Consider the following 13007-nt stretch of genomic DNA (forward strand, 5'->3'; position numbering starts at 1 on the left):
TTCGTGGTCAGGATCGAAGTCGACGATGAGACGAAGTCCATTCCTAATCTTAGTCGTATATTGTTCAGAACGGAAACGGGTGTCAAAAATCGGCGTTGGGGTCTTTTATCTGTGCTTTCATTCTTCCATTCCATTTCTTTCCGCCTGATCTGAATGACACCGCTTGAATACCTACCGTATATCCCTAGAGTCAAGAATCAATTTCATTGGTATGGCATGATGCATGATAGCGAAATTAAAGTCAAAGATAGATCGTTGTATGCGTTTCTGCCCGCATTCAGACGTCGGTAGCGAATTGCATAGTCGAGGTGTATATAATGCCACAGACTACGATACGCGGTGGGTTGCTAGCCAGAATAGAAAGTGTAAAGGTCTACCAGAGGGTGACTACAGGACGTGGCTTAAATCAGAAGGGCATGCATTTACAAATCTTAAGATGGATGCGTTTCCATAGTTATATGAGAATCGCCATAGTTATACGAGAATTGATTTGTATTGATTGATTGGTCTGAATGCTCCCATAACCGTTTAAACGCCGTATCTTTTGCCATGTGTATGCACATCAAGCGAACTAGAGTGATTCATATGCAACATGAAGAAAAACTGCACAACCGTCCCCAGAAATACTGTACATGGGTTGAGACGAGATATTTATTCCCGGATCTCGGTGGGCTCGTTGTGCTCAACCTCGCCCTCCTGCTTCTTGTTGTCCTCGGGAGCGGGATGCAAATCCCGGATGATACCCTCCGGGGGCACCCAGCTGCTGCTCTTCCAGGGCTTGACGTGCAGGACATACATGGTGTCGACCTCCTCGAGGGTGCGGCCCTGGGTCTCGTTGACAAAGAAGAAGACGACAAGGACGGCAGCGAAGCAGCAGGCGGCAAAGACGTAGCCGTAGGCGAAGTCGATGGAACTGGAGATGAAGGGGGTGAAGAAGGAGATGAGGAAGTTCCAGGTCCAGTTGGAGGCGGTTGCGATACCTATGCAGATGGCACGGTAGCGGGCGGGGTACAGCTCACCACAGATGGCCCAGACGATCGGACCCCAGGTGGTGGCGAAGCCGACGATGAAGAAGCAGGTGAAGACGATCATGGCAGCACCGGCCTGGGGGGTGTTGGAGGGATTCGCCAGGTCGAGAGCAAAGTGGCCGACGGAGGCCCAGATCATGAAACAGATGAACATCCAGCCAGCACCGACCATGAGACTGTTCCGGCGGCCAAAGTGCTCGACAACGTACAGACCAGGCAAGGTCATACCGAAGTTAACAGCGCCCAGGATGATCTGAGTGACGTAGCTGTTGTCCAGACCGGTGGAGGTGAAGATACTGTTACCGTAGTAGAAGATGAAGTTGGCACCGGTGAGCTGCTGCAGGGACTGCAGGGCAATGCCCAGAACGGTACGGTAGAACATGCGGGGGCCGGTGAAGATCTCGTGCCAGGCAGCAACGCCGGCCGCTCTCTCCTCGTCCAGCTTGTCCTTCATCTCCTTCATCTCCTGCATAACCACACGGTGGTTGGGGCCAACGCCATAGAGCTTGCACATGGTCTTGCGAGCCTCATCGACGCGGCCATGACGGTAGGCAAAGCGGGGCGACTCGGGAAGGAAGAGGGTTCCAATACCGAGGATCAGGGGCCAGGCAAAGCCAATGCCCATGGTGATACGCCAGGAGGCGGTCGACTCAATGGTCTCGGTACCGTAGTTGATCAAGTACGAGATGAAGATACCGAAGGCCACGAACAGCTGGAAGGCACTGACCATGGCACCACGGACCTGACGGGGAGCGGATTCACTCTGATACATGGGAACGATGCTTGACAGCGCACCAACACCCAGACCGGCCACCCAGCGGCCGAGGGCAACCTGGTACCACTTGTCATCGGTGGCCATCTGAATGATGATACCGACAATGTGGATCAGAGACCAGAAAGAGATGGAGAGCTTGCGTCCCAGGCGGTCAGCAATGGGAGCAGCGACCAGAGCGCCAATCATGGTACCAATCGACAGCTGTTCGAGTGGTTAGCGAAGAATGACGCGAAGTTTATATATGATGATAACGTACAAGACCGACGATAAGACCGTTGCGAACGTTGCTGAACTTGTATGATCCGTCGGGCTGGACCTCTGCGAATCGTCTCTTGAAGTCATCCATGGTGGTGAAACCAGCGATCTGACCTATAGTGACATTGTGAGCGACTGTAACCGACGAGACAACTCTAGAGAAATCACTTACCAGTTGCGTAACCGAAAACGAAACCACCCATGGAGACAACAATACCAAGGATGAAGGACCGCCATGTAAGATACTTGACGGGACTGTCATCCATGAGGCCAGTGTCCTTCTCCAGCGTCGAGTCAGCACGAGCAGGAGTAGTAGCCTGCGAGTCCTCATGCTGTTCCACGGCAGGCTTGCCGAACTTTGATAGTAGATTGGAGACACCCATGATGGCGGTTCTTCCTGAGGGGGGCAAGTCTCACGGGGATAGGGAAAAGAAAGAGAGGAGGAGGGCAAGAAGAGAAGAGGGGGAGTGAGGGGAAATTATATACGGAGTCAGAGCGTTGAAAAGTCTTCATCCGTCGGCAGCGTTGACTTCCACCCGGGGTACGCCCATGGGCCAGATGAATGGCAGGGGCACAATGGATGGGGACCCCATCTGGAAGAGTCGGAAAGTGAACGAATAGTCGGGGATGATTGGACGGTACGCAACGACATCAGACAAGTGAAGCTAGGGGGAGCGACGACCAGAACGAGGGGTGGTGTTCTTGGAAAATTCTAGTGAGTGGAGAAGGGGGGAGGCGAGGAGGAAGAGGAGGACTGGTGATTTCCACGATGCAGAGATTATTCATCAGGTTGTCCCTGGGTAGGTCGGAAGGACGGAGTAATTTGGAGATCTGAATGACGGATGTGATTGGAATGCGATGATGATGCCGATGGGGTCTGAGGCTTCGACGTCTCCAACAGTCCGTGATGCCACGGGCAGTTCCCGATTAGGACTCCACGTGAGCAATGGACAGTCTTCCGTACAGAACTACAGTTACTTACATTTTCAATTACAATCTTAAAGTTCTATGAATCTTGAATACAATTGAGACATACTGCCTGTATATCGGTTGCTGTGTTTGTGATTGCAAACTCATTTGAGGTTTCATTTTACACCCCTTCAGATCCCTTGATTCAGGATCCAGGCCAGCTAAAGTGCAGCATCAAGTAGGGGATCCACCATCGGCGCCTCCCTTGTGTTTTATTTCTTTTTTGTGTTGTAACATTGACTAAAAGTAAGTTGTATTATTTGGCGGCCTCAGCCAAGCGAAACCTTCCCAAGGTCGAGGCAGATCATGATTCAAGGCTTTAGAGCAGCGCCTTCTCCGTAGCTTGTGGTTAGCTGACCACTAGATCATTCGGTGGGGCCATCGGGAAGAATTCTGCTATTGATCCCGAGAAGACGATGCCGAGACCAGGACAAGAAAGAACGGCAGGAAAGAGTGGTGGAGGGAGGGAGTGGTAGATTTATACCTTGTCAATTCTGTAGATATGGATTCCTAGTCACTACTATGACTCCGGATAACATCTCAAGATCAATGTTCTGCGAACAGATAAGCAGAGAGTGTGCTGGTTCTGAATGACATGATTTGACATGGTTATCTGTGCTGCGACGGACTCCGACCGATCGGCACGCCCATTCGGACTCGGGATTGAAAGGTTTCGGTGTGCCGATTGAGCACAGCAAGCCCAGCCCGAGCCATGAAAATTTTGCACGTCTGTTTCTGGCTCACCGATGGTGGATCTGCATCATACTAGTTCATAGTGGGTCTTCTTGTACCTAGTCCTCATAGTGCTCACTTATCTCTATCTCATCTGATTTCTTCGAACTCATGCTAACTCTGTTATGTGTAATCTGTCTTGTAGCATTAAACTATCCTCTTTCTTTTCCACAGCAAGAGTTGCTATAACTGAGCCTAAACACACGTCTCTTCCATCTTAAATCTGAAAAGAATCATTTCTCAAGCACCAGACCATAATTCTCAGCATCGTCTACTGATTCCTCAATGGGACCACCACAGACCCACAAAGAAAAATCAGTCAGCGGGGCGCATCCGTTGATCAACAGGCTGATGATCAGTAACTAAAACAACCGAGTACAGAATACGACAATGCGATTTATATTTAGCGTCCGAAGTCTTCCGTAATACCCGTCCAATCAATCTAGAAGCAGGAACCAGGCGATCAGCATCATCGTCAGCCATTGAACTTGGCTTTTCTCTTTCCTACCCTGGTCTTAGTAGGCTAGATACACGACCAAGGATCCATCTGACGTACTGAGCAACATATAGTCTTCGGAGATTCACCGGTTCTTCTGGGATTGGAATTTCAAGACGTAATCTTGATAGCTCGGCGATCACAGATTAGTTGACTGTTTTAGACTTCGGTGAGCTTCGGCATGCCGCTTCACTCAACTCGGTAAGTGACGGGCCGACTCGTGCAGTAGCGTCGACCGTCGACACTGTGATTGTGCATGGTGGCAATATTTGCTGTTGTAGCTGTTACGGCTGATACAAGTCTCATGGCGTAGTCTGCATTGGGCACACTATCTGAAAAAGAGCAAATTATCGTGCCACTTTTACAAGCTCAGACATTTATTGCATTGCTTTGGACAGACGTAGACAGAAGGATATCCGAGCCCGATGATGAGATATCTGGTCTATACAACGATGCAAGGATGGAATGGTGTATACCATTGTTTGTAACTCTGTAGTTTCACTAAATCATTTGGCAAGTTCTTGTTCGGTTTAGAGGGTTACTTTGAGTGATAAAGTGTAATGGACGCAGAGTGTAGAATCAGATACTCTACGCTGACTGCTATATTGCTGGGATCCAGACTTCCAGAGGTTTACGGCAGCACACAAGATACCAGGCCCAGCATTTACCGAAGGACCAGTGTTGGCTCTTATCCTCCTCATGACCTTGTCCTTAGATACTCCATAGGCCATGACGTTAGCATCCCATCGGGCAAAGGCATGTAGTGACATGATAAAGGCTTGTGCCATTGGCCATGCGTTTACCTGACCTCGTTACACTAGAAGAAGGCCTATAATCCAAATCTGGGTCGGCTGTTCCATAATAGGATCTATATGGTGGAGTACACTCTAATGAATCTTTTCGTCATTCATCCTTGTTGATAATCTTATCAGGCTTCGGTCACATGTCCTCCAACATTGGACCTTAATCCACATGCAGTCACCAACATTAGCTGGCTTAGTCAGGGTACATACAATCGGAAAGTCCACCAATGCCCCGTCCTAGCTAAGTACTCTTCTTCCCCTTCTCCCGCTCCGCCTTACGCAAAGCACGCTTCCGAATGGCCTCGTGCATGGACTTGTTCTGGCCGACGACGAGCTTGCCCATCGGCTGCATTACACAGGTCAAGAACCAGGCCATCAGACCATGACTCCAGTATGGCGAAGAGCTGTACGCATAGCCCGGAGACCCTCCATTGCGACCGATCTTGGACAGCACAGCCTTGACAAAGGCCCGCGGGTCAGGGATCGTCGCGCTGGTCCGGCGCACTTTCGACATGGCCGAGGTGATAAGGTACGCCTGCACCAGCTCGACCGTGACGCCGTACGGCTCGAGCTCGGAGCCAAGAGATGTCGACCACTGTTGCAGGAAGGCCTTGCTGCCAGAGTACGTAGCCAGTAGAGGGGTGGGGAGCAGCCCACCGAACGAGCCCATCGTCAGCACAAGACCGCGCTTGCGCTGCATCATGCCGGGGATGATCAACTGCGTAGTGCGCAGGGTGCCCAGGCAATTGATGGTCACAATATCCGTCATCTCGTCCTCGGGGGTCAGCGCGAACGGGGTAGGGATGTCATGGCTCTTGCCGACGTTGTTGATTAGGACGGCGACATCCAGTCCATCTACTGTCGCCTTGAGTTCCTCGTAGTCCGCGTCATCGTTGGCGGCAAAGTCCATTGCCAGCGTCTTGGTCTGTACGGAGTGTTTGGTGGTGATCTCCTCGGCCAACGTGGTGAGCTTCGAGGCAGTCCGGGACACGAGCACAATGTTGAAGCCGGCGCGAGCGAGCTGCAGAGAAAATTCCTTGCCTAATCCATCTGAGGCACCTGTAACCACTGCCCAGCTACCCTTGGGGCCGAACGAGCGGAGCTGACTACGGTTAGTACGATTGTGGACTTTAGCATCAAGCATAGTATTATTTAACGTACCGGCTTTCCTGGAAGCACAAACAAGCTCAAGAGCACTCTGATAAAAGTCAAAACTCGCGAAGCAATAAACAAGCTCCCCGTTGTAAGCAGGACCGCAGCCACCACAGTCTGTACGCCGGGCTCAAGGTTGAGCCCCCAATTGGACAAACAAGCTGTATACTTCGATAGAAACTCCATGGTGACGACCTCTCCCGTACTAACGCCGCAGTTGTTAGAATAAAGAAGCTTGTCGGCGGGAGTACAATGTTATAATCAATTGAAGGAGCGCGGCGGACGCGGAGAACTCAAAACTGTTGGGAGAAACATCGCGCCAAGAGAGAACATCCTCGGCAGAAATGCGGCGGACAGCTTCTACGAAAAGAGCTCATCACTTTTCTACTTGTTCGCTCAATGGTACTACCTCCACGAATATTCAATGGCATGTATATTAGGATATTGAATCATCATTTAGCCTGATTTTAATCATCCTATAGTACGAATATCGAATGCATATATACCAAGAATATGGAATACTCATATAATAGTCCCTCATAGATATACGAAGTAGAAAGACAGCAGTTGGGGGACCCACTAGAAGCGCAGCATATCCAAAAGACATACCTCTCTGTAGGGTAGTATTCAATATCCGCCCTGGAATGCGACATACTACTCTATGACGACGACCTGATATCTATTAAGGATTCAATATCCCTAGTCTATGACGATTCGGTGCTCAAAGTTATTTAATGTTCCCTACTCTGGAGGGTGCGGGTATATTTGTTCCTGCTGTACCAATAGTCCGCCGTACTTCAGGCCCCTTAGTCTGGTGTTCACCCTTCGTCGTCCACAAGGTAGAGGCATATGCCAGGCAGACTGCTCGCTGTAATCTAATCGATTTAATACCAATTGCATTTCCATCTACATAATGACCAGTCTCCTCTCCTACTTACCCCCTTTCGAGGGCCTTCTGCCCAAATGGCTCGTCTTGGTACGCGTCTTTACTGACTGGGCTCTGCTGTAAACAGAATCCCAACAGAACCACAACTGACCAATGCTTGCTGAACAGGTCTCCGTCGTCTCTGCAATCAATAGCCTCGAAGCCTATCGCTCAGACAACTACGCCGCATCACTCTACAACGGCAGAACTGCTGATGGCCGCTCGTCCGTGTGTCCTCTATCCTCCCGCACCTTTGGCACCTGGACCTTCCTTTCCGCCGTCGTCCGCATGTACGCGGCCTACCACATCACAACTCCCGCTGTATACGACCTTGCAATCTGGACCTTCGGTATTGCCCTTGTACACTTTATCGGCGAGTGGTTGGTTTTCGGTACCGCGCAGCTCAAGGGGCGGTTTGTGAGCCCGTTGATTGTTGCGTCCTCGACATTGACTTGGATGTTGACGCAGAGGGAAGCTTATCTCTCTGCGTAGAGAATAAATAATGCTCCTTGGTCTTGACCTTCTCAATGGATACGATACCTCGTCTACAACTGTTGGGCTTGATATGATATGGGTATTCCTAGCACTAACCTAATTATTTATACAAAAGTTTGGTTCCTCTGACTCGTCTCATCCGTCCATCTTCTTCCTGTACAACTCTCCTCCGCAACCGCGTAATCTCGCAGCGGCTTGTTCAGGGGTAATATCACGTTGAGGCTCAGCCATCATCTCATAGCTGGAGGCGATTAGCAGACATATCAAAGGTGCGAATTGTAGTGGACCTACCCGACCAGGAATTTCCGCACGGTTGCGCTGCGCAGCAGTGGAGGGTAGAAATGCAGGTGCAGGTACGAAGCCTCGATCTCCTCATCGGTGCCCTCGAGCGGCGCCTGGTGAATGCCCATGCTGTAAGGGAAGTGCGTCTCGAAGAGGTTATCGTACCGTCTGGTGATCTCGGCGATGGCTTCGGCCAGCTGGGCCTTCTCGTTCTCATTGAGGTCAACGAGCGCGCGCTTGTGCTTCTTGCTGACGATCATGGTTTCGAACGGCCAGGTTGCCCACCAAGGGCAGACGACCAGGAACGCTTGGTTCTCAAAGACGACGCGCTCCTGCTTCCGGCTTTCCAGGGCGGCATACTCTTCCAGCATATGCTTGCCTTGGTGCTCCCGTCGGTATTTCTTCAGCTGCTCCAGTTCCATCGCTGGCTCCTCGGGCAGCGAGCTGGTGGTCCAGACCTGACCGTGGGGGTGGGGATTCGAGCAGCCCATAGCAGCACCCTTGTTCTCGAAGATCTGCATATACCGGTATTGCTCCTTGGGCTTGGATAAGCTGGCGAATGGGGAGTTGGGAGGGAGTGTGGTCGCAGGAGCCACGGCGGCCAGAGGAGACTTGGGCGACAAATGGGCCGAGTAGATCTCGGTCCATGCGTCAATGACAGGGACGATCTCGGCTGGCGACAAGTCTGCCAGGGTGAGGTTATGGGCCGCAGAAAAGGTCAACACATAGCATTTGCCCGTCACAGGCTCCGCCTTGAGAAAGAACGACTCGGCACCTAGAAGGATTGCGCATTAGCAACGGCTCCGTCGTCTCCTCGCTTCTGCATCTGGGAACGCACTATCTCCGCCCTCAGGGTTATAAGAAGCCTGCTCCTCCTTGACGGCGCTGTAATCGTTGACAAAGACAAACGTCTTCTCATACTTGGGATTGGTGTCTCCCTGCGCGCGCTTGTTACCTGGGCAGAGATAGCAAGCAGGGTCATAAGCGGGCAAGGTGGTCTTGGAGGGGCTCTCTTGCTGTCCTCTGTTTGCGCGGCCGCTTAGTCAATGATGTCTCGTCACTCAATAATATTTTCCCAACTTACTGCCATGGGCGCTTGGTCCTGTGAGGAGAAACTAGGATGTAAGATCCCCGGAGAGGGTTGAACCTCCGGTGTGAGATGTCGTCGAGAACGCTTTCCACCATTGTAGCTAATTGAGGGGAGTTTCAACGAAAGAGTGAAAGACAAGGGACCTGGGAAATGAAAAGAAGAGAAGAAATGGAAAGGAAAACTGTTCAATAGAGAAAGCGTTTCAATGTCATCTGCCCAACCAGGAAGCCGGTCAAAGCGGCGGGGCTCCGGAAAAGTTGTCGCGGGGTCTCCGCCCGGTTTATTTTGTTTCCATTCACTCAGCACGCGCTCGGCTGAATATGGTCGGATAGATCAGCAATTTAGTCTATCCATAGCTGCTCTCTTTTTAGCATGCTCACTGATTGATGTTATGTCCTCGTCTGAATTTGTTCAAGAGAGCTGTTGTTGATTCCAAGGTCGAAATCCATACCACAATGTCCCACGGAGTCAAATAACCCGACACCAGCGCAACCAATCAAGACATATGAGGAGAGCTCAAGCTGGCCTCGGTAAAATTCAATTTAGCCATGTCACCCCGTACCCTTGGCTCAATCACAAACCGGGCCATTTTCCTCTTGAAGAACGGGCAGCCGAATTTTCCCTGCCGAGCCGAACACATCATCGCGATGGACTCGGGCTGACGTCAGTAGACTACCCAGAACCCAAGAAGCTTCGGATAAATGAGGGGCAATTCTGTTGATCTTATCAGCAACGCTTATCAGCCACACCCTGGTCTGCTTTTGATATTCGAATTGTGTCTGTCCGTGAGATTGTGAGAGATCAGTCTCATGATTAAAGTGACTCTTATGATGCGCCGTTATTGTCTGGATGAACTGCGTCCGAACGCCGGGATCCCCACGTCATCGAGCCTGGACTGAACAGCAGCAGGATGGCTTCCAGCACGACTTCGCAACTTCATCTCTATGATCTGCCAAATGAGGTATTCCCCTGAGGGATAATAACCTTAAATCCTTCCTGTAGACTAATATCCCTCATTTCGGACTCTTAGGTCTTTGTGCACATCCTATCTCTCTTCTCCACCCGTGGCCTGCTCCCTTTAGCGACCATCTCCCAACGCTTTCACGCCCTGGTCTTACGCATCATTCATTATCGTCTTCTGATAGCCGCGGCTCTGAAAGAGTACAAGCTTATCCTCGAATGCTTTCACCCAAGCTCTAAGCTTACCGAACCCCACGTGTTCTGCAAGTATCTGGGCACAGATGGCTTAAGCGACCGATATGAGGGGAAGGGCTCGTTGTACGAGGACGTAGACACAGCCAAGCGACTAGGAAGGCTGACCTCTCTCTATTCTCGATTTCGTCCAGAAGTGACCATTGAGCAAAGGCCTAGCGGAGCGAGGGCAACTCCATCTTCGGGTATGAGGCTTGCGTGACAGACCCAGAAGGAAGAAAGCCGTGTGTTTGGACCAGGCTGACAACAACGCTGATAGACCTCTGTGAGGGTGAACTCGGTAAAGAAAATACGCCTGTGACAAGGCCCGTCAATCTCGAAGATTTCGAGAATTTCTCCCAGCTATGCGTTGTCGTGAGTGTGGTGAAGGTAGTCCCCGGAACTAATCTCCTTTTAAGCGCCATCGAGGTCGTAGACGGGGTGGTCAGGCTCTTCCGAGACTGGTTAAAGGATCAAGAACAGAGGCGTAGTAGCGATACCACCAGCTGCTCAAGTGACGGTCCAATTCTATGGGTCGACGCAGGCCAGAACGTAGGTCTCAAGCTTCGAGTACGACAGAAAGAGATATCTGATCAGCAATTCCCTATTCTTGTGCATCGTGATGAGATGGCACCTGTCAATTATGAGGTGGACATTGAAGGTCTGGACTCTGGTGTTGCCGCTACTCCGCGAGCCAGAGCCGATGCTGACAACCATCGAATACAGAACTGCATATCCGTACCACACGCCTGCTACTGTCCGTTGAACAGTCACAGCAGGAACAACAAGATTACACCCGGGCTGTGATTTTCACTCAGCCTCGGGCAGAATAGAGACTGAGGACCAATCCATGCTTATTCCTGTCATGAGTCTGCGTGGATACATCGTTTGAGGAGCGACTAGCAGCTTCTAAAAGTATCAACAGAACGTCAAAGGATATGCAGATTGCACTCTCGTCATGAAGAATGGTTTGTGCAATTTGCATATTTCCATTTAGTTACTTGTTATCCGATAAAGAATCATCAACTGGTTATATCTCGTCTCCCCGCAGACTGTTTTACGAGCCAGTTGTTTTGCTCAAAATGTTGTTGGATATCTCTGAGGGTAGAAGCTGCTTAGAGACCATTTCCTGCAGTATACTTACAAAATGTTTTTCTTGAGAGGAGAGCAGCTTGACGAGGTTCATGTTGCTGGTGGAGAGGGAGGTAGTTGAGAAGGTTGCTCAATCTGAATGGGGTTGAACTATTTATTGTGGCTGAGTGGTGGTCATGATATGCACTCTTTCTGGCCGGTAGCTATTCTATTATACAAGCTTTCAAGGCTGCTTTTCATTACTTCTAAAGCTTTTTATGCAGCTCCTCCCCCAGTTGATCCACCCATGACAACTTCCCCTCAGCGAAAATCTCACCCCCAGGCAGCATCCTCTGCCCTCCGTCCAAGAGGATCGTTCGGACAATGATCTTGTCTCCCATGACGACCTGGTGATGGTAGATGTGCGACGTGCACCGCGGACAAAAGTAGCAATGGACGGGGTTTCCGGAGGCTCCAGTGTATGTGTAGCATTGCGGGGTGCCAGTGAGGATCCGCAGTTGGTCCTTGGGAGTATCAGCACAGCGCAATGTAATAGATGATGAGCATTGGCTTCTGGAACTTGGAAGGTTCTACACACCCGATGGATAATCTGATTCATGGAAAATGGCCCACCCCCGAGCTTTCGACATGTCTCGCAGTGACAAAGGATGTGTGAGGGCTCACTGATCTCCGCAGTCCAAGTACAGGTGCCGCAGTGACAGCTACCGTTGAAGATGCCCGCGTTGACACTGGGCTTGGTAGCACCAGGGCCAAAGAGAATGCCGTCTTTGATGTCTAGGTACACAGTTAGTGGTTATTTCCTGCAAATTATTCTGCACTTACCGACGACAACCGAGTCCTCACTATCCACACGTCAGCTCGATATTCAGATACGGGGTCAAAAACACATACATCATGGGCGCTGCATCCTTGGAGAATTGGAGATGCACTGGATCCTGCGTCAAGTAATAATCAAGATCGTCCTGATTCTCAAACTCCAGCACAAATCCGTGCGTCATTCCTTTGCTGAAGTTTTCCCAGCTTCGGTTCTTGCCTGCACATGGTCAGTGGCTGCAGACGAAAGGTGCAGCATTTTTGACAGACCAGCTTTCATACTCTTCATGTACGGTCGACCGGTATCTGGCTTGACGCATTTGTGCTGAAGGGCCAAGAAGACCTCAAAATGTCTCTCGAATTCGCTCCATGTGATGGAGGGTTTGTACTTGAAGAGGACGATATGGGTGATTGTTTCAGACATTTGAGCGACTGCAGTTAAGAATCGCCATAACCCGGCAGATAGCGAACAGTCTTTATATCATCTCCAACTACAATAGTCAATCTTGACATCTATCCCGCGTGTATATCCCACGCGGGTTTCATGTACCTTTTCACGGGCATCGACGTCCGGGGATAATCTGATTGGCTACGAGTGTATTCTATTCAAAAAAGGCAATTTAGCCCGTTCTTGCTTGGCCATAGAATCTCACGCCAGTTATAATTTAAGTACTCTGTGATCATCTGCTTGAAAAGCCACGTCTATACCTTAATGAGATGGTAATTTTTCATATGGGATGAGTTCTAAGTAGAGATGATAGCTAATCTCCAGCATTAGTCACTCCCTTAAATATGAATGCTGGTTGAAGATGACCGCGAAAGGGCAAAACAGTGAAAGTTAGATCTATGAGATGCATACTTTCATTTCATCTCTGACTTTAGATTGTATCATCTTGTTTATGTGGATGA

The 13007-nt window shown here is 50.3% G+C and overlaps 6 protein-coding genes across 6 annotated transcripts; 2 read left to right on the plus strand and 4 right to left on the minus strand.

Moving 5' to 3' along the window:
• Positions 1 to 651: 651 nt before the first annotated feature.
• On the minus strand, positions 652 to 2441 carry Asppvi_007734 (sugar porter family MFS transporter; the record flags this gene model as incomplete). Its single annotated transcript, XM_043303618.1, has 3 exons — positions 652 to 2004; positions 2060 to 2172; positions 2231 to 2441. The coding sequence occupies 3 exons, from the start codon at positions 2439 to 2441 to the stop codon at positions 652 to 654; spliced, it is 1677 nt and encodes a 558-aa protein (XP_043159553.1).
• A 2858-nt stretch (positions 2442 to 5299) lies between these two features.
• Positions 5300 to 6396, minus strand: Asppvi_007735 (ketoreductase; the record flags this gene model as incomplete). Its single annotated transcript, XM_043303619.1, has 2 exons — positions 5300 to 6160; positions 6220 to 6396. The coding sequence occupies 2 exons, from the start codon at positions 6394 to 6396 to the stop codon at positions 5300 to 5302; spliced, it is 1038 nt and encodes a 345-aa protein (XP_043159554.1).
• A 727-nt stretch (positions 6397 to 7123) lies between these two features.
• On the plus strand, positions 7124 to 7627 carry Asppvi_007736 (Erg28 family protein; the record flags this gene model as incomplete). The annotated part of the gene is made up of 2 exons (XM_043303620.1): positions 7124 to 7186; positions 7265 to 7627. The coding sequence occupies 2 exons, from the start codon at positions 7124 to 7126 to the stop codon at positions 7625 to 7627; spliced, it is 426 nt and encodes a 141-aa protein (XP_043159555.1).
• Positions 7628 to 7765: 138 nt separating this feature from the next.
• Asppvi_007737 (UDP-glucose:hexose-1-phosphate uridylyltransferase) lies at positions 7766 to 9097 on the minus strand (the record flags this gene model as incomplete). The annotated part of the gene is made up of 4 exons (XM_043303621.1): positions 7766 to 7871; positions 7922 to 8687; positions 8751 to 8935; positions 8997 to 9097. 4 exons carry the CDS (start codon positions 9095 to 9097, stop codon positions 7766 to 7768), a joined length of 1158 nt encoding a protein of 385 aa, XP_043159556.1.
• An 815-nt stretch (positions 9098 to 9912) lies between these two features.
• Asppvi_007738 (F-box protein) lies at positions 9913 to 11000 on the plus strand (the record flags this gene model as incomplete). Its single annotated transcript, XM_043303622.1, has 3 exons — positions 9913 to 9963; positions 10033 to 10399; positions 10474 to 11000. The coding sequence occupies 3 exons, from the start codon at positions 9913 to 9915 to the stop codon at positions 10998 to 11000; spliced, it is 945 nt and encodes a 314-aa protein (XP_043159557.1).
• A 530-nt stretch (positions 11001 to 11530) lies between these two features.
• Positions 11531 to 12522, minus strand: Asppvi_007739 (uncharacterized protein; the record flags this gene model as incomplete). Its single annotated transcript, XM_043303623.1, has 5 exons — positions 11531 to 11788; positions 11863 to 12059; positions 12108 to 12127; positions 12177 to 12318; positions 12381 to 12522. 5 exons carry the CDS (start codon positions 12520 to 12522, stop codon positions 11531 to 11533), a joined length of 759 nt encoding a protein of 252 aa, XP_043159558.1.
• Between the last annotated feature and the right edge of the window lie 485 nt (positions 12523 to 13007).

This window comes from Aspergillus pseudoviridinutans (assembly GCF_018340605.1).
Source record: "Aspergillus pseudoviridinutans IFM 55266 DNA, scaffold_5, whole genome shotgun sequence".
Lineage (NCBI taxonomy): Eukaryota > Fungi > Ascomycota > Eurotiomycetes > Eurotiales > Aspergillaceae > Aspergillus > Aspergillus pseudoviridinutans.